The sequence below is a fragment of the Brachyhypopomus gauderio genome, unplaced genomic scaffold (genome assembly GCF_052324685.1).
Source record: "Brachyhypopomus gauderio isolate BG-103 unplaced genomic scaffold, BGAUD_0.2 sc116, whole genome shotgun sequence".
NCBI classification, from domain to species: Eukaryota; Metazoa; Chordata; class Actinopteri; order Gymnotiformes; family Hypopomidae; genus Brachyhypopomus; species Brachyhypopomus gauderio.
In genome coordinates this window covers 568171-595000 of record NW_027506937.1, presented here as the reverse complement: position 1 = coordinate 595000, position 26830 = coordinate 568171, and the positions used below count along the sequence as shown (strand labels likewise).

At 46.8% G+C, this 26830-nt stretch overlaps 3 protein-coding genes across 13 annotated transcripts in view; 2 read left to right on the top strand and 1 right to left on the bottom strand.

Annotated features, from left to right (window-relative positions):
* The window catches only part of dnai3 (dynein axonemal intermediate chain 3), a 19638-nt gene extending 15178 nt beyond the window's left edge, over positions 1-4460 (bottom strand). The window contains exons 1-7 of one of the 7 annotated variants that reach the window (XR_013125919.1): positions 4317-4460; positions 3681-3725; positions 3554-3604; positions 1863-2047; positions 1329-1433; positions 952-1098; positions 271-458 (exon numbers count right to left, since the gene is read on the bottom strand). Coding sequence is in view for 6 of the 7 variants with exons in the window: in XM_076993583.1 (XP_076849698.1) it covers positions 271-458; positions 952-1098; positions 1329-1433; positions 1863-2047; positions 3554-3604; positions 3681-3723 (719 nt within the window). In the remaining variant the exon portion in view is untranslated. The other 6 variants (XM_076993583.1, XM_076993587.1, XM_076993588.1 and 3 more) reach the window with 6 other exon arrangements.
* On the top strand, positions 4436-12436 carry mcoln3b (mucolipin TRP cation channel 3b). 5 transcript variants are annotated; one of them, XM_076993593.1, is made up of 15 exons: positions 4436-4537; positions 4696-4807; positions 6548-6777; positions 7057-7224; positions 7505-7658; positions 7910-7988; positions 8155-8251; positions 8477-8576; positions 9125-9237; positions 9503-9652; positions 9770-9871; positions 10058-10180; positions 10430-10636; positions 11927-12057; positions 12210-12436. In XM_076993593.1, exons 3-15 carry the CDS (start codon positions 6550-6552, stop codon positions 12235-12237), a joined length of 1680 nt encoding a protein of 559 aa, XP_076849708.1. In that variant the 5' UTR covers positions 4436-4537; positions 4696-4807; positions 6548-6549; the 3' UTR covers positions 12238-12436. The 5 variants fall into 5 exon arrangements, 4 of the variants coding, with proteins under 4 accessions (XP_076849708.1, XP_076849707.1, XP_076849705.1 ...); XM_076993592.1 differs by having other exon boundaries at positions 4493-4807; XR_013125920.1 differs by lacking the exons at positions 4436-4537; positions 4696-4807 and adding an exon at positions 4839-5050 and having other exon boundaries at positions 11927-12115.
* A 721-nt stretch (positions 12437-13157) lies between these two features.
* LOC143497938 (uncharacterized) lies at positions 13158-25111 on the top strand. Its single transcript, XM_076993596.1, has 3 exons — positions 13158-13950; positions 19410-19536; positions 21182-25111. The coding sequence occupies exons 2-3, from the start codon at positions 19531-19533 to the stop codon at positions 23669-23671; spliced, it is 2496 nt and encodes an 831-aa protein (XP_076849711.1). The 5' UTR covers positions 13158-13950; positions 19410-19530; the 3' UTR covers positions 23672-25111.
* The last annotated feature ends 1719 nt before the right edge of the window (positions 25112-26830 follow it).

Here is a 26830-nt window from a genome sequence, read left to right as displayed (position 1 = left end):
GGGGGTGTTGATGTAGACGTGACATTCTTCACATGCCTCGAACAGATGTCGCACCATCTTTGATCTGTTTAAACAGATGTTACGATGCCCACTATGAATCTACGACCTGCTGCTGACATCCACGTGCTGTTTTTCTGAAAGCCCAGTTGATTTTGATGAATGTAGTAAACACACTGTGATTAAATCACGTCTTTTGCAGAACCGTTAAAGGTATTAAAAGGTAGCACAAGGTGTGTAAGAGAGATTAAAGGTCTCATGAGGTGTAGGTACCACAGTGTCTGGGTGGAGGAGCTCTTGGTGTTGGGAACGGCCTGAACGCTGGTCTCCCTCTCCATCCTACAGAGGCTGAAGCTCTTGTCGTGGTAGGAGGGGCAGCTCACAACGTCCCCGCTGTGGTAGTCCGAGAAACGGGGCGGAGCGCCAAACTCACGCCGCACGCGAGAGAACTTATACATGAGCTACAACGACAGAAAACAAGATGGCAGACAGCAATGAAAGAGGGATGAAGACTTCTCCAATAGACATGCAGGAGAGAGGAATGAAGACTTCTCCAATAGACATGCAGTGAAGATCTCTCTGTCTCTCAGTGAAGATAATATGATTTTTCATAAAGAGGGTGATGTATGCGATGAGTGCTGTGTGCTCAATATATAAAGTATTTGTGTATTATTTGCGTTACGTATGTGTGTAGGAGTATTGGGTGTGTGGAGTATTTTTGTGAATTCAGCGTATAGTGTGATTTGTGTATTGAGTATGTGCTGGGTCTGGTGAGGTGGGTTCAGTGTGGGGGTGTTCCTCACTCTAGGTCTGGTGTGGTGGGTTCAGTGTGGGAGTGTTCCTCACTCTGGGTCTGGTGTGGTGGGTTCAGTGTGGGGGTGAGGTGGGTTCAGTGTGGGGGTGTTCCTCACTCTAGGTCTGGTGTGGTGGGTTCAGTGTGGGGGTGTTCCTCACTCTGGGTCTAGTGTCCATGACGGATTCCTCCTCTATCTCTCTCTCGCTGCCCAGAGACGACCACGGCGTGGGCTCTGGTGTCTTCTGGACGGGCGTCTCAGACATCTCGTCCCCTCCGTCCTCCTCTCCCTCCACATCAGCCGGGGGCTAGCATCCGGAGCAGACGTTTGGGGAGGAGGTTGTGAGTGTTTATTTTATACGTTTGTTTTGGAAGACAGCAGCCAATCCCGTGACAGTGCCCAGCCCCTGCTCAAGACAGCGGCCAATCCCGTGACAGAGCCCAGCCCCTGCTCAAGACAGCGGCCAATCCCTTGACAGTGCCCAGCCCCTGCTCAAGACAGCGGCCAATCCCGTGACAGTGCCCAGCCCCTGCTCACCCTCAACATGTTCTCCTTAGCTTCCACAGTGAGCACCAGGTAGAAGCTCTGACCGTAGGTGAAGTCTCGATCGAACACCAGTAGCATCTCCTCATCGGGGTAGTCCTGCAAAACACCACAGAACACCAAACCACATCACATCATACCACACCACACCACATCATACCACACCACATCACATCACACCACACCACACATCATACCACAACACACCACATCATACCACACCACACCACACCACAGCTGCACACGCTACAGGATCACACAGTGTGTACCTCATTCTGGCCCCCATTCTGTGCTGAATATGTATGAACTAACAGAGTGCTATGGTGGAGAGTGTTATAATAGAGTGTTATAATAGAGAGTGTTATAATAGAGTGTTATAATAGTGTTATAATAGAGAGTGTTATAACAGAGTGCTGTGGTGAAGAGTGTTATAATAGAGAGTGATATAATAGTGTTATAATAGAGTGTTATAATAGAGTGTTAGAGTGCTACGGTGAAGCGCGTGTGCCTGTAGGGGCGTGGCCTCACCAGCACCGCCTGTTTGATGACGCTGAAGTCTGACACGGCCGCTCTGTTCCTCATGTCCACGATGATGTCATCCTTCCTCAACAGCTTGTGGGGCTTGTCCACGCTCACGTCCACGTCGCCACGGCAGCCGAACAGCTCCTGCGTGGCGGAGGTCAGGACCAGCGGGAAGATGTAGTCGGGGTGACCTGCGGGAGGCGGGCAGGACCCCAGGATAAGGGGCGTGGTCACCTCCACTCCACTGACGTGGGCATACAGGGCTGCACCAGGGCCCCCTGCCCACCTCTAAACCATAGCTGCCCTCCTATCACCCTTCACCAACCCGCATCACAGGAAATAGGGCACCCCAGGCATTGTGGGAAACGTAGTCCAAATGCCACATTCGATTGTGACATGGACACTAAAGCCAAGGCTGTGAGCGCACACCTCTCTCTCACTCACGACAGCACACGTGACGTTATGACGCGAGACGACCAAAGACAACATTTATACAAAAACAAAAGTATCACTGGGTCGATATTTGATAATTCCTTGAGTGCATAACAGCATACGTGTTTAATCAATTTGTCGTTAAAAGGTCAGTTTTCAGCATTTCAGCAGTTGCCAGAGGGCTCAGTGTAAGTCCTATACATATAATCTCTTCCATACAGACTCGGGTGTCCTCCCTCGCTATCCGTGATACGCCTCCATACATCCCATACTATCAGATTACGCTCATCAAAGTGTGTGTGACGTAGTGTCTGGTAAGGGAAGCCCCGGCGTTTGTGCCCGTCATAAAAGAAGCAGATGACCGAAGCTGTGGGTGCAGGACTGAGAAAGAGCCTGTCGGTCCAGCCCGGTGCCCTCCCACAGGACCACCAAGGGAACAACACAATACACTGGCGAGTGTGTGTGTGTGTGTGTGTGTGTGTGTGTGTGTGTGTGTGTGTGTGTGTGTGTGTGTGTGAAAGAGAGATAGAGAAAGACTGCAGAGAGTGCTGCATTGTCAACTTTTGTAGAAACAGGACTTGCCTTGCCCATGATATCACAGGTTTTTGCACGCATGGAGGCAACTGTGTAAGCATTCATCTCATAGAGCAGCTCACAAACAGACGGTTAGACCTCACAAACACCATGTTAGACCACACAAACACCACGGTAGACCACACAAACACCACATTAGACCACACAAACACCACATTAGACCACACAAACACCACATTAGACCACACAAACACCACATTAGACCTCACAAATACCACATTAGACCTCACAAATACCACGTTAGACCTCACAAATACCATGTTAGACCACACAAATACCACATTAGAGCACACAAATACCACATTAGACCACACAAATACCACATTAGACATCATAAACACCACGCTAGACATCATAAACACCACATTAGACCTTAGGGGTTAGGGGTTTGTGCTCACTGAACCCAGCAGACCCACACTAGCCACTGGATAATAAAGGAGACTCGGCCTCAGTTGAATTAAATCTTTACTGCCTGTAACTCACGAGTTGGAAACAGTATATGTGTTTTTCTCTTGCATAGTGATTCCAACGAAATTCTAATCTCAGCCAGATTAACCAAATTATCTTGTGTTGTTCTGGCTAATTTCTGTCACATCAGTCAGTCATCAGTTATTGTGTTTTGTTTCCAGAGCGGAGCAAACAGTGATTAAAATGGCGTGAAAATATTGGACCTGTTCCTGCAGAAGTCTCCTCCGCCCGTGAAGGGAAATTATCCTTCTTATCTGAAACACAAACACACATCTCATGATATTGGCCTGTTTAAACCTAGCGAACACTGTGTACTCTGGACACTCTTACCTTTCCCCTTTCTCACAGTCCCCTTGTGCTTTTTTGCGCTCATGTCTGCTAACACAAGAATTAGACACATTTACATGTTCTACTGGAAAATACTTTAAAAAAAAACTTTTTAATACATCAAACTACCCCAGAAGTTTGTTTTGGCACAAATGTAGATGCCTAGCGCCATCTCGTGGTGTAAAGTAGTATTACCCTCAAGGTATTAACATTCATTTAGTTTTTTTAGAAGAGAAACGTGTGTACAATTTTTTTTCAAACAGGTTTTAAAAACTGGCATAATGTGCTTATTGCAAATTACGTGAGAGCACTTTATTCTCTCTCCCCTCTAAATAGTGGTCAGATTCACCTAACCTAACCTATCTACCCATCTAACCTAACTAAGAGGTTAGTTTGGCGGTTAGTTAACTAGAGGACGATAGTTAAACCATCTCTGCTAACAGAAACGGTCCCAAATGTTAAATTAACCTACAAAACTACCTAGTTCAAACGTTAAAAAGTGCCGTTATCTTCTCTGTATCTCTCTGTTGCACTCACATCGCCATGAACATGTGTGTTATTTGAGATGACACAGCATATATAGTGCGAATGTGGCCCAGACTGAAAAACACAGATATAACTCCGACTAACGTTACTTACTGGTGCCGGAACACAGTTGAACACAAGCCTGAAGACCTGGCGGCTTCCGGTATCACAAGTGTTGCTAGTGGTTACAAAGGCGGGGCTTTGAATGACTGACAGACACGGTCGCCAAACACGCGTTCTTTTAGCCCCGCCCACTCCCGCCGCTGTCACACCTGCTGTGACAGTAGAGAAGTTTTAGCAGCGCTATAGTGTACAAGATCATCAATCTGCACCACGTAATTATATTATACGAGGCTTTTTTATTTATTAGTTTAATCTATTATTCGATACTTTACTTTATTGTCCCTACAGGCGACACTGAGTCTTTATTCTACTAGATGCATCGCTAACATGTATAATTAAGTATCTTAAATTAGGTGTGTGTTGGAATTAGACGCCGCAGACTGCCAGTCCGTCGCTGTTGGACCCGAACAGGTGGTGTAAGGACCGTGGTTGGTGTCCGGACCTGCCCTCACCAATCAATCATCTCCATCAATTATCTGCAGGTGAGTCTCACGTTTATTGGCGTCCGTTCGCGCGTGCAGCGCGGCACACGCACGGCAGAGGGGCGCGTCTCTCCCGCCTGTCGCACGCACGCTCGCTCGCAGGATCGCGCTATAGTCCTCGTCCCCCCACCGGGGAAACCGAGAGAGAAGTTCTGGGTGTTCATGCTAAGATGGAGGAGTTTGGCTGGGTTGACGACTGTGAGATGCAGTTCGTTATTCAACACTACTCGGGTCGAAGCTCAGGTGAGGAGGGAGGAGTCTTATTCCCCACCTGTGACCAGGTGTTCAAACCACACTTTAGACCCCCCCTCGCTATAACTCTATAACTCTAGTTTTTGAATTAATTTCCACGTAATCCCCCCCGGGTATAAATCAATACGGTTTATTGTCTAGTCAGGTAATTGTTTTCGGCGCGCGGTCATGTGACGTGAAGGTTGCGACTGGGTGGATCATATGACGGAGGGTAAAAATATAAACACATTGGGGGGGGGGGGGGGGTGACGTCACCTACACCCTTGACCCGGTTCGCACGCGCGTGCTGTAGCCTCGGGGTGGGTAATGCGGACAACAGGTGCGCGTGAATGAGCTGTCGCGATCCGACATGGAGAGCGCGCTGTTAAAGTGGAACTGAAGGCACAATGCGATAGATGACGTGCTGTCGGTCTCTTAAATGTCACATGAAACCAGTCACGACCCGGTTTTCCCAACACACGCTGTGTGGTTCTGGTTCCGAATAGCGTGTGTTGCCAGAGATGCTATCTGTTCGATTGTGTTGCCAAAATGCTGTACCGAACCAGGCCCCTATATCTGCGCACTAAAACGCGACCAGTATAGCTGGTGTTGACACCGGATTTTGTGAGTAGGTCCAGGTTAGACTGTTCTGTGTGCTGTCGAGGACGGGCCCGGATGGCGTTTACACCATCTCATGAATACTGGAGTTCACGTTACTCCATGTCCAAGCTTGTAAGTGCTGGATAGCACTGCTTCCTATGAGAAAAGAGGTCAGTAGTACTAACCACCCTAGGCATTTGTCAGTAGAAAGTACAAAAAGTTAGCATGGTCAAAAAGGTTTAAGAATCAACAGTTTAATTTTTTATGCTTTGTTCAATTACAGTCAAGCTGTCTGGCTACTTGTTGGTAAGATATTTTGGTGTAACACCTGTTGCCACCATCATAGGGAGTTTTTCCTTGCCACTGTTGCCTCTGGCTTGCTCATCAGGGATCTGGACCCATACGATTGTAAAGCTGCTTTGTGACTACATGTGCTGTAAAAAGCGCTATATAAATAACTGACATTGGTATATGCGTTGTGAATCACCAGTTCACTGCATTCCCAGGAGTCGTGTGAAATCTGGTGGTTCTGTGTGTGCACGCTGTGGAAAGTGCAGTCAGGAACACGCCACACTTTAATTCACGTGGTCAAAGACCTGCGTGATGGCTCTTCAGGAGAGAGTCTTTTAACACAACGTCGAGGCAGGAGAGAGTTTTGTCCAACCGGGTGAACTTTTACCCTACGGTAGTCACCATAATTTTATTGGACACAGTTAACACGTGAGCCCCATGGCTGACCCAACATATGAGCGATACGCACTCGTCATTGTGGGTTTAGTGTGAACCTGAGGCCCCTCGGTTCTTTAGTGTTGCTGTAAGCCGCTGGCTTGTCCGTCACGCTGGGTTAGGTGTAGTAACGGGGGGGTGGGCGGGACAGCAGGTCTTTGAGCTGGTGCTGTTGGTTTCCAGTAATGGAGGACTCTGGGTCGGCGTACCTGGCCTTCAGCGACCTGGACAGCGACGGTGGCGGGAGCCTGTGGGCGGAGGCGCTGGCCCGGCGGGAGCAGCAGCAGGTGGAGGCCTTCCGCAGGAGGCTGAAGTACTTCTTCATGAACCCCTGTGAGAAGTACCGGGCACGGGGACGCAAACCCTGGAAACTAATGCTGCAGATCATCAAGATCGCCGTCATCACCGCCCAGGTGTGTGTGTGTGTGTGTGTGTGTGTGTGTGTGGGGGGGGGGGGGGGGGGCTAAAGATGCTTCATCTGCTAAAAAACAACAAAGGCAAGATGACCAAGCTGAATTTGGAGAAGGATTGACGCTCCAGTTAAAGTTGTCCATGGCTAGAGAAAACGCTTCCATTTGTCTATATTAATACTTCCACATCCAAACACAACAGCTATGTTCCTTCTCCCTCTCTCTCTCTCCCTCTCTCCATCTCCCTCTCTCTCTCTCTCCCTCTTTCCCACCCTGTCTTAGCTGGTGTCCTTTGGCCTCAGTAATCAGATGGTAGTGACCTTCAGAGAGGAGAACCTGATGGCGTTCAAGCACCTGTTCCTGAAGGACTACGTTAACCACGGTCCCAGCAGCTACGCCGTGTACACGCAGACGGAGGTGTACACCCACCTGTCTTACATCGTGAAGCAGGTAAGCGCACCACCTCTGTCGGGCTCTGGGGCCTCCGCTCCATCCTACCCATACCGATTTTATGATCAAATGACCACTGCGTGAGATGTGACCTCTGACCCCCCTTTCATAACCTGCTTTCTGTGGGTGCCCTGCCTGCGGTGATCATTTTTATTTTAGTTGTCAATTATCACACAGGGTTCCTAAGAGCAACACACACTGATTTACTAGGTGTGAGACGTGGGTTTCAGGCGCACAGATCTTTTGTAGAGGAGCAGTAACGTTGTTTTCCTGCCGTTAGTTTCTGCTCCTGCGGAACATAACGGTGGGGAACCACGCCTACGAGAAGGACGGACGCTTCTACACACCCATGCTCGTCTGCCAGCAGTTCTACCACAATGGCAGCATCTCGCCGGCCAACGAGACCTTCGAGATCGACGCTCAGGTGGAGGAAGGTAGCAGAACCACGCCCCCTTCTCTCTTACAGCTGCTAGTTTTGGTATCCTTGTTCCTTCAGAAGGTGTGATGATCTGGAGAGGTCAGGCCATCATGCCCCTGCAGGGATGCTGGTTTTGAGCTCTGGAGCTCCTTGTTCTCCTGCTGGTTTTGCTGTGGTCTCCTTCCAGTGTTGACAGCCTCATCCTGGTTTCTTACAGTGTCCGTTTAGTAAAACGGCTTCATGTCGTACTTTTTCGTTTTCTCCCAGAATGCCTTGAGATCTACCCGCTCCAGCCGTCGTCTACAGCAGACGTGAACCTCGCCAACTTCACACTGCAGTTCAAACGGTAAATAGCGTCGAGTTGTTTTCAATGATGAACTAAGGAAAGCAAACTGTGGTCAGTTTGAAACATTTATAGATCACTAATGTTAGACGTTTTCTATAGACATCACTGAAGGGGGGTGTGTGTGTGTGTGTGTGTGTGTGTGTGTGTGTGTGTGTGTGTGTGTCAGGCTCCTGGAGGTGAACGTTTACTTCACTCTGAAGGCCATTAACCTACAGACGGTTCAGTACCATGAGCTTCCTGACTGTTATGACTTCAGCATTACTGTACGTCACATGACCCTCCACTTCCTCTTGTGTGTTGGATCATGAGTGGAACAAAAACGACTCCTTTATTATCAACATTTTCCATAACTATAAATACGCGTTCCTCCCCCGTCGTAGCCAAGTTCCCTGACTGTGGGTGACCAAACATAAACCCCTTCAAACACTTTTCCTTTCGTGTGTGTGTGTGTGTGTGTGTGTGTGTGTTCGTTTTCCATCGGAGTACAGATCACGTTTGACAACCGCGCTCACAGCGGCCGTATCCGAGTGGACCTGGACAACGACGTGGACATCAACGAGTGCAGGGACTGGAAGGTCACGGGTGCCTGTGAGTGCCTATCCCACAATTCCTCTCTTCCCAGGACACGCGTCCTCCTCCGAGTGGCCGCCACGTCGTGTGTCATCGTGATTGGTCCCGAGCTCCTGGTAATCCCGCCGGTGCCTCCGCCATGAGCTGATGATTCATGATCAGTTACGTCTATAACGAGGGTGCCAACGGGGGAGTTATTCTGGTTATGGCAACCATGATGAATGCGTTACACTGGTGGAAATCCCACTGAGACTTGTCTAGTCATCTTGCCCAAATAATGGTAAACAAATCTGTGATTGTACATTTAATTTGATTTACATTCAGAACCTTCTGAATCTGAAATATAGTGCAGTAACAGATTCTGATGTAGGACATGGAGATGAACCAAACGGATAGGGAAGCTGTGTGTTGGGGGGGGGGGGGGGGGGGGGAATCAGAGTCCTGGTGCTGGTATTGGAACTGGAGTGTGTGCTGGGAACTTGGCTGATGACCTTTTTGACCCTGAAATCAGTTGCCCCTAACCCCCCCTCCCTCCCTCCCCTTCCATTCTCATTGTGTCTCCACAGCCCCAAAGAATATCTACTACACGGTGCTGTTTGACGTCGTCATCATTCTGACGTGTCTGGCGTCTCTGGTGCTCTGCACGCGCTCAGTGGCCACCGGTGTTCAGCTGCAGTTTGTGAGTGTGTCTGTCCTGAGCACCACCAGCTTTTTGGACAACCTTTGATATCCATGTGTCCGATATGGGTTAAACCTGTAGATAGACAGACATTATAGAACTTAACAATAATACTGTTACTACCACTACATCTGGTCTTCAACAAAAAAAAAAATATATATATGTGTTTAGCATTTAAGCACAGATATATAGAAATAATTGTGTCCATCATAAGGACGTAGGAGCTGTTGATGAGCACATCTGTGTGGTCTGTGTCTCCGTTCAGGACTGCACGGTCTTCTTCCTGAAGCACTACAGTAAACGTGTGTCCTGGTCTGATCGGATGGAGTTCATTAATGGCTGGTACATCCTCATCGTGGTCAGTGATGTCCTCACAATCACCGGATCGATACTCAAGATCGCCATCCAGCTCAAGGTTTGCCCAGCCACCCCCGGGTCTGTTAATTCTAGATTTACATTGAAGCGTAAATGAAGCATATTGATTGGTAAGCGATGGCTGGTTTGAGTGTGCTGTGGCTCCGCCCCCTTCTAGGCGGTGACGAGTTATGACGTGTGCAGTATTCTCCTGGGCACGGGTACCATGCTCGTGTGGATCGGCGTGCTACGCTACATGGGCTACTTCAAGAAATATAACGTGAGCCTCGATTTTAGCACTGAAATGACTGACCTGGGTTCACTTTCCAGTTGTACTGTGAGCACCAGAGTAAGACTGGAGAGAGAATGTGTAGAATGTTCAACAGTATAGTGAGCTGCTGTTGTGATGCACGTGAAGTGCTGCAGCAGGACAGTAGTGATCTCTGTGTGTGTGTGTGTGTGTCAGATCTTGATCATCACCCTGAGGGCAGCCTTCCCCAACGTCATGCGTTTCTGCGGCTGCGCTGCTATGATCTACCTAGGCTACTGCTTCTGTGGCTGGATCGTTCTGGGGCCCTATCACGAGAAGGTAAGTCCTGGCCCCGCCTCCCCCCCCACCCGTCACCATGGTGACCTCTGACCAGGCCCAGCCAGAAAGCGCATCCACCCAGTGGCCATATTTAAGCTCCGCAGTTACTAAAGCTATTAAAACATTGTTCACAACCTGGGTGTGCAGTGATTTCTGCACCAAATGGTCTGATAATGCACATTATTTTAGATGTTTTTATAATACCTGTTCCATTGTGGTGTCCGATTGAGTTCTCCCTCCCCTTCGCAGTTCCGCACTCTGAACACCGTGTCCGAGTGTCTGTTTTCGCTGATCAACGGCGACGACATGTTCACCACGTTCAAGAACATGCAGCAGAAGAGCTACCTGGTGTGGGTGTTCAGCCGCATCTACCTCTACACCTTCGTCTCTCTCTTCATCTACATGGTCCTCAGCCTCTTCATCACCTTGATCACGGACACCTACGAGACCATCAAGGTATCCTCCGTGGTTGAGCTGCTCACAGTAACGTGTTCAGTCTCTCAGTGCTGCACCAATCATAAGACTGTCTGGAGTAACGATGAGATAAAAGCCCTTTCCAAAGAATTGTGGGTAGAGGCGTAACTTGGTTCTACTACTAGAGGTCAAAGTTTGGAGTTTTCTTGTATGGTGTGTGTGGGTTGCGTTGTGTGGTTCTGGACCACTTTCCCATGACCTGGAGTGTGTGTGGTGGTGGGGGTTCTGGGTGTAGAGTGGGCGTAGATGTCTGACGTGCTGGTGAGGTAGAAAATCTAAAGATGAAGCACCTAGATCAAGGTTTGTCTCGGAAATCTTTACTGGACACTTCTGGAGAGAGACTGACATCACACACGCGGTCCTCGCACACTGCTGTCCTGCAGGACGTCACACACGCGGTCCTCGCACACTGCTGTCCTGCAGGACGTCACACATGCGGTCCTCGCACACTGCTGTCCTGCAGGACGTCACACACGCGGTCCTCGCACACTGCTGTCCTGCAGGACATGGAGGAAACGGGAACTGGAGAGTACATGCACACTAGCACCTAAAGTTAGAGCGTCAGCTAGGTCGTGAGGTCAAATATAACGTGGTTACTATGGTACCCAATAAGTGCAAAGGAAGCCACAAGTATGTAGGCTTCTCGATAGAATCGGATATAGTGATGTAAGAAAGACATTTACCCCTACAGTTGTGGAGGGTCGTGTGTGTGTGTGTACGTGTGTGTGTGTGTACGTGTGTGTGTGTGTACGTGTGTGTGTGTGTACGTGTGTGTGTGTGTACGTGTGTGTGTGTGTACGTGTGTGTGTGTGTGTACGTGTGTGTGTGTGTGTACGTGTGTGTGTGTGTGTACGTGTGTGTGTGTGTGTACGTGTGTGTGTGTGTGTACGTGTGTGTACGTGTGTGTACGTGTGTGTACGTGTGTGTACGTGTGTGTACGTGTGTGTACGTGTGTGTACGTGTGTGTGTGTGCGTGTGTGTGCGTGTGTGTACGTGTGTGTGCGTGTGTGTGCGTGTGTACGTGTGTGTACGTGTGTGTACGTGTGTGTACGTGTACGTGTGTGTACGTGTACGTGTGTGTACGTGTACGTGTGTGTACGTGTACGTGTGTGTGTGCGTGTGTGCGTGTGTGTGCGTGTGTGCGTGTGTGCGTGTGTGCGTGTGTGCGTGTGCGTGTGCGTGTGTGCGTGTGTGCGTGTGTGTGCGTGTGTGTGCGTGTGCGCGTGTGTACGTGTGTGTGTGTCCGGCGCTGACACGCTGGTCTCGTTGCAGCAGCAGCAGACCGACACTGAGCCGACGTCGGAGCTCCACGCCTTCGTGTCGGAGTGTAAGGACCAGCCCAGCTCGGGCTGCTACCGTGTGGACCAGCGCACCTCTCCCTGTCTGCTCTGCTGTGGGAGAAGGTGAGCTGCTCGGTTCCTCCAGGCTCCTCAAACCACCTCCACCACACCTGGCATGGTGGTGCGTCTCCATCTTCCTGCCCACAGCACCCACATCTGAAGCTGATGTATGTTCTGCTTACTCATTAACATTTATGGGCCTGTTTCTGTTTCAGGGTTCACGACCTGCATGAGCGCTGCTGACATGGGACTGATATTCTAAATGTAGCAATTATTGTAATTTTATGCTAATTACATGTATAATGTACATGTAGGACAAAGCAGAAAAGATTTAAAGGAATATTCTAAGTCTTTGAAAATTTTCATTGTAATAATTTACTTTATCTTATTTGTTTTGTTATTGTACTCTTAAAAAATAATAATAAAATTTGTGACACAATGACCCTGAGGTCATGGGGTGTTTTGGGTCTTGGGTCATCGCTTGCCCTCCCCTGGGCAGCCCAGTGAGGTTTGAGGAGATCCCAGCTTGTCTCTCCGCTCTCAGGGGTGGTCCCGCACAGGAGTGCTCCCTCCTGGGTCACTTCTCCTCCTCCACAGCCTCCTCTGTGGTTCTTTCAGTGTCTGCCATGTCTGGTGGCTCCTCTCTGCTACAGCCCTGAGATCCCCAGCAGGCCCGATTGGGCTCGTGGCAGGCCTGCTCTCCCGGACCTCCACCCTCTACCAGGCGGAGTTTGTGGGACTCCCCCTTCTTCTCAGGGAGGTGTTGGTCCCAGCAGAACCACCTGCTCATGTGAAGAGCAGGTCGATCCTCGGTCTCATCACTGTGGGCTCTGGAAATGCAGTGTCAACAGCAAGGGTTGGTTTTGGAGGTCTAATGACTGTTTGGGTCCATGAGCCTCGGTGAAGGGGTTCATTAATCCATTAAACACTCAAATAATTAAACACTTTAGCATTTTATGTGATCATATACTTTGTGGCCACAAAACCAGTACCATAAATACAAGTGTGAGAGTGTGGAACAACCCCCAGTGACCAGTACAGAACTCTGACCAGTATGCCTCAACATCAGTATGTCAATATCATCTGTTGGGAGTCAGCTCTTCTCATTCAAATCAGTTCCTTGACTTCACAAAGCTTGTTTAGACCAAAACACAAACAAGCTGGTGAATGACCATCTCAGAAGGATTTAATACCGTCAAAGGTTCAGGAAGGTTTACTTACTGCAGTTAGGAATTGGCTAACTGGATCTCTTCAGACTAACTTACTTTTATGCATGATCTCAAATACAAAACTATCATAAAAACAGATCAGAGTAGTCACCTAGATATTTGTCAATCTCGGATCATCTGTTGCAGTGGTAACCATCAGGGTGTAAAGTTTAGGTCGGGTCTCATCAGAGTGCTGTGGTTTGGGTATGAATGCTTTCAGCGTGCCGTGTTTGGTAGTCTGACCCGGAACAGGAGAACAGCACCACCTAATCCACCCAGCTACACGTCCATATAGTGTGACCGGTCCATGGAGAGAGACCGGTTTATGCGCCGCCCAGTTGGATTTGCGAGGGGAGATTCTGGTGCTGATCAGAGGTAAAAGGATGTTTGAGGAATGAGCCTGTGAGACGGTATGAAACCAAACTCTCCCAACACTGTAAAAAATCCTAACAGTGGTTTAACTGACCGATGCTTTTCGAGGTGGTTGAGCAAATAAGTGTGTTGGGGATGTCGGGACATCTTGTGAACTAAATTGATTCATGCAGCTGCATCAATCTGATGCTCAGATTAATCGACCTACAAAAGTGAACACATCCAGAAATTAGTGAACACTACTCTCTTAAGACCGTAAGACATGAACACCACCATCTTAAGGCTGTTGGCTAAAGTTAATGTTGTGTGTGTTGACAGCACCCTGGACCCAGGACTGATGCTCTCCAGTGACCGTCACTTTGAGTCTATATTTGAGGTGTGTGTGTGTGTGCACGTTTTTTTTTTACACTAAAACTGCATTTCACTGATTTCTTATGTAAGCTGCACTCTATGAACAGTTTCCATTTGCCCAGGAGCTTGAGAATAAAGTAATCTCTGTGGTGATAAATAGTGCATTCATGGTGCTACACGTTTCACTCATGGCGGTGTGAGAAGTGTGATTATTTGAATCAGTAGTTTGTTTACTGTGGTGTCTCTCCTAGACTCTGCGGCTGTGGGCTCACGGGGAAAAACTGTCCAACTCTGGCTTTTGATCTCAGCTCAAACATCTCAAATCTCAAAGAGCTGAACTTGAGCAATAACAATTTACACAAATCAGGAGTGACACTGCTGTGCAAGAACATTCGGACTGTGAACTGGAGAAACTAGAGTGAGCATTATCAGCAAGGATTAAGAGTGTCTACATTTTAAAATAAAAACTAATCTTGGTTTATCAGTTTTCAGCACAGTACTTTCACTGTGAGTTAAAGGGATAATTAATGAAAAATGCCTACATTACAAACACAGATAATTAAAGCAAGAAACCAAACCCCAAGTGATTGGTGCACCTAACCTGTGGTGATTCTGAAATTAGCCACCATCTCTCACTCAAGCAACAGCACTATTATGTGGTATATGTCTTGGACAGTGTAGCAGGTTTTGTTAGTGAACTGAAGTTTTAAAATTAATGAAGATAATCCATCTAAGGTGGGACTATTAGATGTTGTAGGTGTAGGTGACACTATGTAGATCAGTAGCGAACCCTGACCATTAAACCTGGGCCCGCTACACCCCCCCGAATTATTTTTTTCCTCTCCTAATAAACTGCACTAAAGAATAAAGAAAAACCCGAGACGACAGTATAACTTTAGAAACGCATGTAGTGCGTTCAAATAACATTTGTACTAGATAACTTGTTAAGCAAAATAAGTTTCCAAACAAAATAAGGTTTCACAGCTCCGTGTATGGAAGTTATTCTGTGTCAATATTCAAATGAAAATGTAATACGTATTTGCATTTACATGTTCCACTCATACAAGCAACTTTGAGCTCAAAATTCAAATTCAAATGCAATAATTCCATTTACATTTGCAATGTGATGGACATCCATTCACATTTCATTTACACATACATTTTGATGCTTTATATGTGTCTTTATTGAAATAAAAATGTATTTCCCGATTTGAATTATCAAGTTCATGTGATCATGCAAAGGTTGTATCAAAATTATAATTAAAATGCTATTCGCTTAATATGCTTTGCATTTCGTGATAACACGTTTGAAACGTAATTTTCAACCTCACCACCACGCTAAAAAGATGTCAATATTCAAACCTTAATGGAGAAATAGCGCCACCCCCTGTTTGCAATAACATTACGATACCAACAGCGCTAAAACTGTGTCAAAATGCATCTTGAAAATGCAATCCGAGCAGATTGCATTTTCAATTCCATGGTCTTCCACTATAGTCAAATTATAGTCAAATTAGATTCCACGGTTTCACTTTATTCAGCCAATCAGGTTCCACAGCTTTCCACAGCGGGCAGCCAATCAGGACGGGACTACAGCGCAGCAGTACAGGCGAGTTTTTTTAGACATGGTCACAGAAGCGCTCATTAGATTAATTCAAAGGGTAGCAGACGAGTCCTTATGGTGAATTTACACTACATTAGTGTGAAAGTTTAATCGATCAAGTGGCAGACATATCAGCCTTATCTGGCGCTGATGTGACTGTTATTGCCAAATTGAGCGCTGTGGCAGAGCAACTGTGTGCCTCAAACTACGGCGGTACAACGGCCGACCTCCGTGAAGCGTCTCGTGTGATCAGAAACAGACAAACATTTCTGCTCGTTAATGCTGGTTTATTTAAATAAACATTTGTGCTGTCGTATTTTTAAAGTTATAAAGCGGTAATGCCTCGATGAGTGATGTTATCTAGAATCCCCCAGCGTCCCTGTTTAGTGTGGTTAATGCCACAGACGCGGCATAATTACCTGAACCCGCAGGTAATCCTCTACCAAGCTTTGATCTTTGTAATCATGACGCGAGCAGAAATTTTAGAAGCGAGCAAAAAACTGAAACGCGCACTGAAAACAGGGAAGTGAGCGCACCTAACAGCGCTCGGTTTTCTTGATTTTGCGTGCTCAGTGTGTCTGACTTGCTTGATTGAATCTTATCTTTGCGCTCTCATATTAAAGACCGCAATCTCACTCCATACTACACATTGTGGGTTCATAGATTGCCCTTGTTTGAGTCGAGTGGTCCTTATGTTTTCATGCCTTGGTAAGTCCTTAGTATAAGCTTCCGTTGTCTACGTTTCATGCCTTTCCCTAGTCTCAGACTATACCTTTGGGGTTCATAGATTGTGTTTGTTTAATCGAGTGTTCAGTGTACGTTTTTATTCTTTGGTCTGTCTTTCGTACGAGTTCTTTTCCTCTACGTTATAGTTTGCACCTTAAGCTGGGCGTACACTGTGCGATTTTTGGCCCATTTTCAGCCGATTTTTCACTCGTGCGACTATTTTTCGATCGGGCCGAGTTTCGGCTCAATCGCGTGTCGTGCATCGTATAGTTTACACAGGTAAACGAGGAGCGATTCACACCTCACGACCAACTCCCGATCAGAAATCGCAGCGTCGCAAGAATATCAAACATGTTTGAAATTCAAATCGCTCCTCGTGAGATCGCATGAGAGCGTCGGGTCGTATAGTGTGAGTATATGAATCGTGAGCTGTGAACTTTTAAACCCTGCGATTTAGTCGTACAGTTTGAGCTGGAGCTGAGTACACGATTTAAAATATCGTACAGTGTACGCCCAGCTTTATGCCCGGTTCACACTACACGATTTTAGGCTGGTTTTTCAGTCGCCGACTGTTTTTTGTAGATCGCCGACAGAAACTGTGGTCGGAGGCAAATCGGCGATCACTCGTCGCTCGCTCAGTGTAGTGTGAACTGCTGAAAGACGCTCGCCGAGTGGTCGCCGACTCATCGCAGACGACCGGCAGATATCTAGCATGTTTAATATCTAGCGTGTTTAATATCTAGCCCAGTCGGCGACTGAGAGTCGGCAGCAGCGTCTAACTACAGCCAATGTGAACGCGGAGAGAGAACCGCGGCACCGCTGAAGATATCTCTGAGAATGTAAAAAACTTTCAAGAATGCTTTCAAAACAGTAACCCAGCAAACACACAAACTCCTCACCTTTCTTACAACTTTACTACAACACTGTTTAAGTTATTGTGACAGCACTGGAGAAATAGTGCGATTGATTATAACTATGTTCACTGCAACGGAGAGATGAAATAATTCTGGCAACTTGGGACTATGGGACTAAAATAATAATAATAACGAAAATGTGGAGTACATGTACATTGTTTTATTCTTTATGTGGTGTTGCTGGTTTTCACGAGAGTTTCGTTTTCGTGTTCTCGTGTTTTTGGACGGCAGCCAGATGAGTCGGCGATTCCCCAGTCGTGTAATTCGTGAGCCCGCGTCACCGATCAGTCATGTAGTGTGAAAGCCACAACAACTGAAAGACTCGCGATTACAGCACAACCAGTGTAGTGCGAACGGCACAAAAACCTGACGACTGAAAAGTCGTGCAGTGTGAACCAGGCATTAGGGATCATAAATCAAGACCAAAAACTCGCCTGTACTGCAGAGCCAGAAACTATATGGCTCTGTGCTGAGCGTGCTTTAGTCCCGTCCTGATTGGCTCCCTGAGGTGGAAAGGGGAACCCGATTGGCTGAATAAAGTGGAGGGAGGTGGAATCTGATTGGAAGGCTGATGGGATCTAATTTGACTATAATTTGACTATAGTGGAAGACCATGGAAATGAAAATGCAATCTGCTCGGATTGCATTTTCAAGATGCATTTTGACACAGTTTTAGCGCTGTTGGTATCGTAATGTTATTGCAAACAGGGGGTGGCGCTATTTCTCCATTAAGGTTTGAATATTGACATCTTTTTAGCGTGGTGGTGAGGTTGAAAATTACGTTTCAAACGTGTTATCACGAAATGCAAAGCATATTAAGCGAATAGCATTTTAATTATAATTTTGATACAACCTTTGCATGATCACATGAACTTGATAATTCAAATCGGGAAATACATTTTCATTTCAATAAAGACACATATAAAGCATCAAAATGTATGTGTAAATGAAATGTGAATGGATGTCCATCACATTGCAAATGTAAATGGAGTTATTGCATTTGAATTAGAATTTTGAGCTCAAAGTTGCTTGTATGAGTGGAACAATTGCAAATGAAAATGGAGTTATTGCATTTGAATTTGAATTTTGAGCTCAAAGTTGCTTGTATGAGTAGAACATGTAAATGCAAATGCGCATTACATTTTCATTTTAATATTGAGACAGAAAAACTTCCATATCCGTGGTTCTCGCAAGCGGAATATGTAAATGAGGACGTCAAAGGGCCGAATCGAAACTAGCTAGCGGCGGTAGGCTAACGACAGCTAGCATCGCCACAGCGGGCGGAAATTATCATACAGTTAAGCCCGCCCACTAAGAGGGTAGATATGATTGGTCAATTTTGCTGTCATTTGAAACTGGTAAACGAACAGCGGGCATCACAGTCCTGATAGGGGGAGACACAGGCTCACAGGCTTCCACTTAACCCCTCACCTTCCAACACAGATTGAATAGACACGGTTGAATATTTTATTTGCTTATATTTTTGTAATTGTTTAGATGTCGATTGTAAAACTGTAAGTAGATAAAATAAAATTGGATAATTATATATTTATTGTTTTAAGAATATTTTAGGCCCTCTGAGAGGGCGTAGAGGGCCCTGACGGTTCCCCACTGATGTAGATGTAAGTAGCTGTTTTATGGTGTGTTGTTCTTGCCCTGGACTTCCTGAACCCAGCAGTGCTGTCCATGCAGAAGATTCATGTAGCTGGAGCCCAAAATATGAAGCCAAATTTCTATGAATATGAGAATGTGGTATCTCTTCATTTCCCACCTTGCTGACAGGCCTAGTCTGAATTCCACCAAAGTAATTCTTTAGAGATGGAGGAATTCAGGATGTTTGTGAGAAGCAAGCTTTAGCCCCCTGGGGTACTGTTGCCCCCTGGGGTACTGTTGCCCCCTGGGGTACTGTTGCCCCGTGGGGTACCGTTGCCCCCTGGGGTACTGTTGCCCCCTGGGGTACTGTTGCCTCTGATTTTGTAAGCTTGAAAGTACATAATATTCTGTTTTATGTACTAATGCCTTGATCACAATGTACTGAAATTCTCATTCTTGTAGAAGTTTCTGTATTCTTTTTTGAATTCCCATGCAGCCATTATAATAAACCCTTACTCTGTGTAATAAACAGAATTACTGAACTTATGTATATTTCCTATTGCATAATTTTGCATTTATTTGCATTTACGTTCTGTAGTCTGTGTGACTGCAGTATTACAGAGGAATGCCTTGCTTCTGTGGCCACAGCTCCGAGGTCAAATCCATCATCACACCTGAGAGAGCTGAATCTGAATCACTATAAACCAGGACACTCAGGAGTGAAGCAGCTCTCTGCTCTACAAGAGGATCCACACTGTACACTGGAGAAATGAGAGTAAGCTTCTGAATTCCATTATTCACATACTCATTCATTGATACATTTTGCAATTTGATCATATGTTTACTATAAGCCTATGATTAATGTTGATGGTTTAAACTATATTTTCTTTATTCTAACAGCACAATGCACAGTGACTTCTTTATTTTTATTGCAGTTTCTTCTTATGATGAAGTCATAAGTGTGGATGGAATTAACAACTGTGTAGATACAGAATTGAGAGAAAACATAGGATGACCAAACGTATTTCACAACCATGAGTGCAGTAATATTTTAGTTGTGTGGAAATGAACATTAGTGTAAGTGCTTTAGTGCTATAAGTGTGTGTACAATATGCATTTATTTTACACTAAGAACAAAACACCTTTTGAAGCTGGAGATGTTTAATGCACCAGTGCAGTGCAGTAGTTGACCTGCAGTCTCAGTAGTGTGTGGGCGTGCATCTCAACTCCTGAACCAGGCCACTGCTGGTGACTGGGTCGGTATTCTCAGTAGCGCACATACTTCCTGTATATGTGTTTTAAGTGTGTCCAATGCATCATTACCAACACAAGACAGTAAGAGATTCGTGGCATTATACATGAGTACAATTTACATGCAGTTGAGAGTAGGTTGTTGCCTAAACGAGGTTGATTCAGTGTGGGAGTTACTTAATTGTAACAATGCACTATGAATAGAGAAATGCCTTTTAAGTGGAGATGCAATTACTCTGGCCTGGGTGTCTTTAGCCAGTAGTTCAAGTTCAAGAGGTTTTATTGTCATTTCAACTACACACAGAGTACACAGTGAAACGAAACAACGTTCCTCCAGGACCATGGTGCATAAAGACACAGTGCAGACAGAACATAAGTGCAACACAAAGTGCAGACACACAGTACAACACAATACAGACAGTACAGTACACTAGACACAGTGCAGTATACTGTACTGTCTGTATTGTGTTGTACTGTCTGTCTGCACTTTGTACTGTGTTGCGGCGTTCCGGGTCCGATAAATGGTGCTTTTGTTTAGAAAGAAGTTTACAAGTTTAGAAAGAACTTTATTGTCATACATTTTACAAGTACAAGGTACGAAATTTCGTTTCCCTGTGGTCCAGTGTTAAAGCACCGGGAGCCCAGAGCAGCTGCAGCATCTAAGACGCACCACTAGCTCCGCAGGGTGGAGAAACAGAGAGAGATAAACACTAGGAGACAAAAACATATGACCACAGATTATTCTCACAAACAGGACAACAGTCTGTGTGCGCACACAAAAAATCCCCATAGCACATACAAGTATTGATAACACAGACAGTAAGCAGTGAGAGGCGTGATTCATTCAGATAGGGAGTGAGAGGCAGAATCCTGGCAGAGTTTTTGTGTAAAAGTTTGCGGTGGAAGGCGAGAGCCATCTCTGACAGTCTCTGTGTGGGGGTAGGAGCAGGTAACCAAGACGATGACCTTCTGGGAGAAATTTGTTTGGGCGCCAATGCAGATAAGCAGAATGAAGAATTTAACAAGGAGCTCGTCCTTGAGTGTTTGAGCACACAAACTCCTCTTAAGTCAGCGGTCTCCCAACTGTGTTACTGTTTGTCGCTACTTCCAGTTTTTTTCCCGCTGTTAAGTGCAAGGGAACACCAGTGCTCATGTTCTACCCCCGCCAGACCCTGTTACAGTGGAGAAATCACTCAGAAAAGCTCCAAGATGAAGTTCTGCAGACGCTACGAGAGCTCAGCCTGCTAGGAGACCCAGGCCCGCAGACCGCGGCGTCGCCTGATTCCGGCGCCCAACGGAAGTCTCATCGCAAGCGGTGCGAGCGAAAGCGGAAGCGCGGTAAGAGAGCCGGGATCCGCGCGAGGCTAAAGGCTAACCCCAGCCGCCCGGCTGTACCGTCGCTGTTCCTCGCACACGTTTGCTCCCTACACACCGAACTGGAGCACATTCGGCTCCAGCGGACGACCCGGCGTGAGTTCAGAGACTGCTGTGTTTTAGTCTTCGTGGAGTCGCGGCTGAGCGACGACATCCCGGACAGCGCCGTTCAGCTCGCGGGGCTCACCGCCTTCAGAGCGGATAGGAGCGCGGCCCCGTCCGGGAAGACCCGCGATGGTGGAGGCGTGTGTGTTTACATCAACACGGAGTGGTGCAGCGACGCTGTGGCTGTGGCCAGACACTGCTCTCTGCTGGTGGAGTTCCTGATAGTCAGATGTAGACCTTTTTATTTACCACGAGAACTCTCCTCCGTGCTGATAGCCGCCGTGTACACGCCACCCAGCGCTGGTCCTGATGCTGAGGAGACACTAGGCGAACTGTACGGAGCCATCAGCGACCTGCAACACAAACACCCAGACGGACTGTTCATTATCGCCGGAGATTTCAACCATGCAAATCTCAAGTCAGTCCTCCCTCAATTCCATCAGCATGTGGACTTTGCAACGAGAGGAGCGAACACACTGGATCTTGTCTACACAAACATCCCCAGCGCGTACCGGGCGGAGCAGCGCTCCCACCTCGCGTTCTCGGACCGCATGTGTGTGTGGCTCACTCCAGCCTACACACCGCTCGCCAGACGCTCCAGACCAGTTCAGAAGCAGGTGAGAACCTGGCCGGCAGGAGCCGTCTCTGCCCTTCAGGACTGTTTTGAGCGCACTGTGTGGGACATGTTCAGGGAGGCTGCAACTGAGGGCGACACAGTTAACCTGGAGGAGTACACAGCATCAGTCACTGGCTACATCAGCAAGTGCATTGATGATGTTACAGTCTCCAGGACCATCACTATACACCCAAACCAGAAGCCGTGGATGACTGCTGAGGTACGTGTGCTGCTAAGGACCCGCCACTCAGCCTTCAAAGCAGGTGACAAGGCGGCCCTGAGGACAGCAAGGGCTAAACTGTCACGAGCCATCAGAGAGTCAAAGCGCGCACATGCCCAGAGAATCCACAGCCACTTCAAAGACACTGGTGACACACGGCCCATGTGGCAGGGCATCCAGGCAATCACCAACTACAGGACAACACCACCATCCTGTGACGGTGATGCCTCCCTCCCTGATGCCCTGAATGACTTCTATGCACGGTTCGAGGCACAAAACGACACGTCGGCAAGGAAGACCTCACCCAAGCCAGATGAGCAGGCGTTGTGTCTGTCTGCAGTGGATGTGAGGAGAACTCTGTGCAGAGTCAACCCACGCAGAGCTGCAGGTCCAGACCAAATCCCCGGCAGGGTGCTCAGGGAATGTGCAGAACAACTGACGGATGTTCTCACGGACATCTTCAACATCTCCCTGAGCAGCTCTACTGTCCCAACGTGCCTCAAGACCACCACCATCGTCCCCGTGCCACAGAAGTCCACAGTGTCCTGCCTCAACGACTACCATCCCGTTGCACTCACCCCCATCATCATGAAGTGCTTCGAGAGGCTAGTCATAAGGAACATCAAGACCCAACTGCCCCCTTCACTAGACCCCCTGCAGTTTGCATATCGTCCCAACCGCTCCAAGGACGATGCCATCACCACCACCCTTCATCTCTCCCTCACCCACCTGGAGAAGAAGGACACCTACGCCAGAATGCTGTTCATAGACTTCAGTTCAGCATTCAACACCATCGTCCCACATACACTCATCAGGAAACTAAGCCTGCTGGGCTTAAACACACACCTCTGTAACTGGATCCTGGACTTCCTGACTGGGAGGCCCCAGTCAGTCCGGATAGGGAACAGCACCTCTAGAACCATCACACTGAACACCGGGGTCCCCCAGGGCTGTGTTCTGAGTCCTCTACTGTTCACCCTGCTGACTCATGACTGTGTAGCAAAACACAGTTCAAACCACATCATTAAGTTCGCTGATGACACAACAGTGCTGGGTCTCATCAGCAAAGGTGACGAGTCAGCGTACAGAGAGGAGGTGCAGCGGCTGACAGACTGGTGTAAAGACAACAACCTTCACCTGAACGTGGACAAGACCAACGAAATGGTTGTTGACTTCAGGAGAGCACGTCAATCTCACTCTCCACTCAACATCGACGGGTCCTCTGTGGAGATCGTCAAGAGCACCAAGTTCCTTGGTGTCCACTTAGCGGAGAACCTCACCTGGACCCTGAACACCAGCAGAACACCAGCCAACACCAGTTCTACAGCCAAGAAAGCCCAGTAGTAGTAGTAGATGTAAAAAAGGCGCAGCATGTAGTGTTAAAAGTGCGAGGTGAAGGTCTCGTGGAGTGTTATCAACGAGGTGTTAATGAGTCCACAGCTTTTGGAAAGAAGCTGATTTTCAAACAGTTTGTCCGTGTGTGTGTGCTGGTCCACAGATGGCAGCATCTTGAAGAGAGAGTGTCCCAAGTGTGTGTGTGCAGCTGCAGTCTGCTGGCACGGATACTGTCCATGTTGGAGAAATCAGGCCCACAATTTATTATGGAATCAAAACGTGGAGCCAGTAGTCACTCTTGCACTACTGTAGTATTTAGTTCTGTCACACACGGTGGTCACTGCCTGCAGCCAGAGCTTAACATGGACTGGATCCTGCCAGAACAAGACATGGTACCTCTGATATTTGGAGTACTAACATTTACTGCTGAACTGAACATGGTCTGTCATCTAAATAAATTGTTAAACATCTGTTCTGGGGTCTGAGTCCAGTGAGGAGCTGTGTTGTGTTAATAACATGATGCCGTCACCTGCTAAGCATCTAGAGACAATTAAAGTCGTAATATAGAATCATTATTAGCCCAGTGAGTGAGTGGGTGAGTGGGTGCTTCGGTGTAGTTTGCGATGCGTGGAGCTCGGACACAGACGCTGGTGTTGACGCTCTGAAGGTGCTTGTTTACTGTGAAATAACGAACATACTACACATGGGGCTACAGATGCTCCATTTATACATAAACGTCACAAAAGCAGCGTCACAGCGTTAATGAGATAATGTATACTGATCTATACATAAACAAAAGAGTTGATGCAAACTGAAGAGTCATTAGAATGCAAAACAAACTAATTGAGGCACATGTCATGAGTACCGTGTTTACTGTTATTTATTATTCACCAGTTTAACCAAGTTGTCCCAGGTGATGAATAGCTAAGAGTTACTTGTTTCTTGTCGTGACCAAAGTTATATTTTAGTATATCTAGCCCTGGTTCAATTTATTCTTTTGATCTTTGTTTCTTCATACTGTATCAGAGTTCTATTGTATGGTTGTGTTTTAAAGAGTTAAAGATCTGTTGCTGATTACAACTTAAAGTGGTGATGAGGTCTTAAACATTTTTGGAAGGTCTTTAAAAATCTTAGAAGGGTATTAAATTTACTTTCAGTATTTCTGCATATACACTTTTGTATCTCACTTATATTAGTAAACAACCGACTCGTTACCTTCCGCCATTTTTTCTCTCTTCTGAACGCCTTGTAGCGGGACTATAGTTGTCTTGTAGTCCCGCTCCATAGTATTATTCCTTCATTGTACAGTATAATTCCTATCTGCATTCTGTGTTTCAGTCTAGCATTTTGTTGTATTCTTTTTAATAAATATTCATTATCTTGCATTTGCGTCACCCCTGCCTTTGACAAGCGTTACACTGCTGTCCAGTAGATGAAGCTGTGTGTGACTTTAAGGTATGAAATGTACACTACTGTTTTGGTTTAACTGTAATGTTTTCCCATATTTATGATTATCTTGAAATATATGTTAGAAAGATTAGAATTTAACAGTGAAACAATATAAATAAAACATTGATACACAACCATACCCACTCCACACAGTCACACACATATTCACCACACAGACACACACATACATCTCTCTCATACCCACTACACATACACACATATACACCACACATACATACATCTCTCTCATACCCACTCCACATACACACGTATACACTACACAGACACACATACATACATCTCTCATACCCACTCCACACACACACACACACACATACAACTCTCTCATACCCACTACACATACACCACACACACACATACTGTATATACATCTCTCTCATACACACTCTACATACACACATACACCACGCAGACAGACACATACATGCATCTCTCTCATACACACCCTACAGTAACAGTTTTGCAGTAAAGGTTATATTTTACAGTATTAGGGACATTACTGTACATTGTGGCCTAACCCAAAAAATAATTATCGTAATTGTAAACATAATTAGCCATGGTCCCATATGTGTAAAAATACACATATACAAAAAAAGCCACACAAAGGGGAAAAACAGAATACAAAACTGAACAGTCTTGTTATGTGTAATCTAAACGGTCTTCAGCAGTTGACCACATGTTTTCATCCACATCACATCTGATGTTGGCCCTTGCCATGCACCTGGGGTAGAAAAGCTTGGTATGTCTTATTCACCCCTGGCAGTCTTCAGCTGAAATGTCTCTGCTGCCGGGATCCATTGCATCCAGGAGGGACATTTGGTCATGGGGCCGATGATCATATGTGTTCCTCTGTGATTCCTCTGGGGGGTGTTGTGGGAGTATAGGGTATGGGGCCCTACCCTATCCAGTCCCTGTACAAACGGAGCAGGAGCTTGGTTCACATGGCTGGCAGTAAGTCAGACTGGTTCCCTGTGGGAGTTGGACTCTGCCCTTTGACACAGATTCTGTTCATAACTTTTATGTACAGAATTTCTCTGTGTAGCCAAGTGGCGGAGGGGGTTTAGTTTGGCTCTGTCTTAGAGATAAGATACGGAGCGCGGTCATCTGGGAGAGACTAGGAGTAGAATCACTGCTCCTCCATGTAGAGAGGAACCAGTTGATGTGGTTTGGGCATCTGGTCCAGATGCCACTTGGGCATGTCCAGCTAGGAGGAGACCCCCCCCCCCCCCCCCCCAAGACCCAGGACAAGCTGGAGAGATTATATTCCTCCTGGAAACACCTCTGTATCCCCCCAGAAGAGCTAGAAGAGGTGGCTGGGGAGAGGGAAACCTGGACCTCTTTGATTAGGCTACTGCCCCCACGACCCAAACCCAGATAAGCAGAGGAAAATGAATGGATGGATGGATGGATGGATGGATGGATGGATACCAAAAACTAGTACCGGGTCCTAAAGCCCTGCAGCTACCCCACAATACACAATTAGGTGCTTCCGTTACATAAATATTTACTTTAAAATGTTTTGTTGCACTCCAATGTAATGAGTAAATATAAAACCTGAAATTGAGTTAGTGGACGATTCCCTGATTCAAGTACTTGATAGTAAACTGGCGCCATCTGGTGGAGCAATAATAGTTTTTCAGCTCCTTTATTTCTTTACAAAAGCTCCTCCTCCCTGTACACACCTGCCTGTTTGAGGAA